Genomic DNA, 3,409 nt, shown 5'->3' with positions numbered 1-3,409 from the left:
CCAAGAACAGGTAGCTAGGGGAGGAGGCCATTCTTGTCATTCCAGTTTTAGAAGCTCCACATCAAAGATGAGAGTGGCGTTTGGTGGGATGATGCCTGGGTGTCCAGTGGCACCGTAGGCATAGTCTGGGGAGATGGTCAGTTTGGCTCTTTGACCCACACTCATCTGGGCAACCCCTTCTTCCCAGCCTCGGATCACCTCCTGCTTGCCTAGCATAAACTTAAAGGGCTTGTTTCTGTCCCGGGAGGAATCAAATTTCTTTCCATCTTCAAGCATCCCCGCGTAGTGCACCACGCAGGTCTGGCCGCGCTTCGGGAAGGTGCGCCCGTCTCCGGGGGAGATGGTCTCCACCTGCACTCCCATGGCGGTGGCTGACGCTGGGCGGACGGCGTGGACCAAGAGCAGACCTGGCTGCGACTCCGCGGCTCTGCCTAGTCCTGACTTTACATTTTAAACCACCTTTCCATCCTATACGTTATCCATCTAGTGGCACATCAGGCGTATATATATTTATAGTTGTTTTTAAGTGCCCTCGAGGTGATTCCAACTCATAGTGATACTGTATAGGGTTTCAGGTGAACAGCTGGGTGTTTGAGCTCCTGACCTGATGATTCACAGTCTAGTGCTTATCCTACAGTGCCACACCAGGAATGTCTGTATATATTGTTGAGTTCCATTGGGTTGGTTCCAACTCACAGCAACATTATATATGGTTTTTAAGGCTATAAATCTTTATGTGAGCAGAAATCTTCATCTTTCTTCTACAGAGTAACTGGTGGGTTTGAGCTTCTGGTCTTGTGGTTCACAGCCCAGTGTGCTTATTCTACATATCTACCATATTCTCTTTCTCTATTTCACTTTCTTACTTTCTCTCTTACACACACACACACACACACACACACACACACATATATATATGGTGTGGTGCTGTGGGTTAATGCACTACACTGCACAGTTGGTTTGAACAACAACGTCTACTGTTCCAGCTGATCAGTAGTTCCATTGAAACCCTGTAGAAGGTCAGTATGCATTGGAACCGACTCAATGGAACTTGTCAAAAACAACAATTATCTATCTATCTATCTATCTATCTATCTATCTATCTATCTACCTATCTATAATATAGGTTGGTAAGTGCTGTGGAGATATTCCAACTTAGAGCAACCCTATACAGAGTTTCCAAGGAGCAGCTGTGGGTTTGAACCACCAAACTTTGGGTTAGCAGTCCAGAATTCATTTCTCATACTTCAAACATGTTATAAGGACATACCAATCCCTGGGAAGGTATATTATATTTGGTAAAGTGCTGCTGGGTCCAATGTGTCATGAAACTTGGGGACTCCTGAGCTCATGGACACTGACCTAGCCACAGAGGGCTAGAGCAGAGAGTGAAGCATCCAACTGATATGAAGTAAGAGTAGTCTCATGAGAATGCTCAGAATTGCAGATAGTACCCATATAATCTAGCTTCAATGACTTGATGATCAGAACTCGACTAGAGGAAGATAAAGAAATTGTATAAAGGAAGCAAGTATAAATTGTTATGATTTAATGAACTTGACCTATACTTATAGATATAGTAGTTCAAAATACCAACAAAGAGGGAAGGAGTTTTCAAATCAAGGATCAAGTTGGGTGGGGGTGGGGGGTGTAAAGGCATGAAGTGCCTGGCTTACAGCTTTTTAAGAGGGAATTTAGTTTCAGAGTGTGTGGGGGAAGGGAGAATCCCCACTGAATAGTTTTCCTCCTATCTAGTGAAAGGAGATGGGGATAGTATTCATTTGAATCAATAGTGAGTAATTGTTATCATACGTAATTGTGAATGTCACAATTGTAAAGGTAGAGCTGAATAACAAAAAGGGGAGAGTAGTTAACCTTACATTCCAGGAACAGACACCCTAGCACCATCAAGAGAGAAGAGCATGGGTGGAACTTGGGTCCCTAAACAGAGAAGCAGAGATGCCAGAGATGGGGGCAGAGGTGATGGCATGGAGAGATAGAGCTAGAGATAGACACTAGATTCATGGAAAGAGAAAGGCTGTGTGCTAACGTTCAGGAGGCTGGCTTCAAGAACGTGCCCTTTGGTTGTTTAAATGGTTATGTATTTCTGTAAGGTTTTTTTTTTTTTTTTTTGATAAAAGAAAATATCTATGATGGTTTGGGGTGGGGAGGAAATTATACATGCACTAGAGGGTATACATGCATTGACATGGATGATGGGGCAGGCAATACACAATCGGAGAGAGGTTGGCACAGGAAATATGGGTGGTGGTGGGAGACCCAGGGAGTAACACAGTGGTTAAAGTGAATAGAGGTAAATGCTATTAACTGTTGGTGGATGGAGGGGATTACAAACATATAATGGAGCAAAGTATATGATTTGTTGCATGTAAAATTGATGATCTGCTCTGTAAACCTTCACTCAGGTCACAATAAAAAGTTTTTTGTTTTATTTTTTTAAAAAAGGCTTATAGAAAAATGTAAAAAAACAAACAAACTCATCTGAGTGTCTCTTCTTTTTCAGCATCATTTCCTTAATTTTGAACCTACTCTGCTCTATCAAAATATACTTTATTTTCACTGACATTTGCATTGGCAGTTTTCTTCAGATGGTGACCATGAGAGGAATCTTCTTGGTACATTTTTGTGAGAATGCACACATTGTTGACCTTTATCTTTGGTTCATGATTGATAACCCTTAGAATTTTCCTAGTAATCATGTTAACATTTTATTTAAAAGATCCAGGAAACACTTTAGAACTTGCACAAGTATTTGGGACTGGTCAAGCCATAAGTGAGTTCTGGTCATGTGGGATAGCGAATAAGTGTTTGACTGCTAACCATAATGTCTGTAGTTTTAACTTACCATTCAGTCCTCAAGAGAAAGATATGACAGCCTCCTTTTATAAGATTACACTAGGCAACCCTATGTGAAATTCTACTCTTTCCTGTGGACTAGCTAAAAGCCAGAGTCCACTCAATGAAAATGGATTGGCAAGTTTATAAAGAAACAGATAAAGGGGTATGATGCAATCAATCATGCATTTTCAATGATCCATTCATTCATGATTATGCAATGAAGTCACAATCATGACTACTTAACAAGCACAATAAAAAGTTTAGAACATGGAAGCTTATTAGCTTTACAGTTCATTAGCTTTACAGTTGATGGAAAAAACTGGATGCATATGGGAAATTGACTTTACTATTTGGACATAGAAACCTCATACTGTGAGTTCTCCCAGACAGGATTTTTTGTGTCACTTCATTTACATTCTTTTATGTTGTTGTTGTTATGTGCTGCGGAGTCGGTTCTGACTCATAGCAACCCTGTACAGGGATTCCGAGGCTGTAAATCTTTACGGGAGCAGAAAGCCTCATCTTTCTCCCGCGGAGCAGCTGGTAGTTT

The 3,409-nt window shown here is 41.4% G+C and overlaps 1 protein-coding gene across 1 annotated transcript; it reads right to left on the bottom strand.

The window, feature by feature from the left end:
- Positions 1-6: 6 nt before the first annotated feature.
- On the bottom strand, positions 7-383 carry LOC102841033 (peptidyl-prolyl cis-trans isomerase FKBP1A-like). The gene has a single exon (XM_006873155.1). It carries the CDS (start codon positions 361-363, stop codon positions 37-39), a length of 327 nt encoding a protein of 108 aa, XP_006873217.1. The 5' UTR covers positions 364-383; the 3' UTR covers positions 7-36.
- Positions 384-3,409: the final 3,026 nt, after the last annotated feature.

Source organism: Chrysochloris asiatica, unplaced genomic scaffold (assembly GCF_000296735.1).
Source record: "Chrysochloris asiatica unplaced genomic scaffold, ChrAsi1.0 scaffold00225, whole genome shotgun sequence".
NCBI classification, from domain to species: Eukaryota; Metazoa; Chordata; class Mammalia; order Afrosoricida; family Chrysochloridae; genus Chrysochloris; species Chrysochloris asiatica.
Note: the sequence above shows the minus strand (reverse complement) of the source record. Positions and strands in the feature narration are given on the sequence as shown.

Coding starts and splice junctions, on each gene's coding strand:
- LOC102841033 (XM_006873155.1), bottom strand. CDS start 363: ATGGGAGTGCAGGTGGAGACCATCTCCCCCGGAGACGGGCGCACCTTC.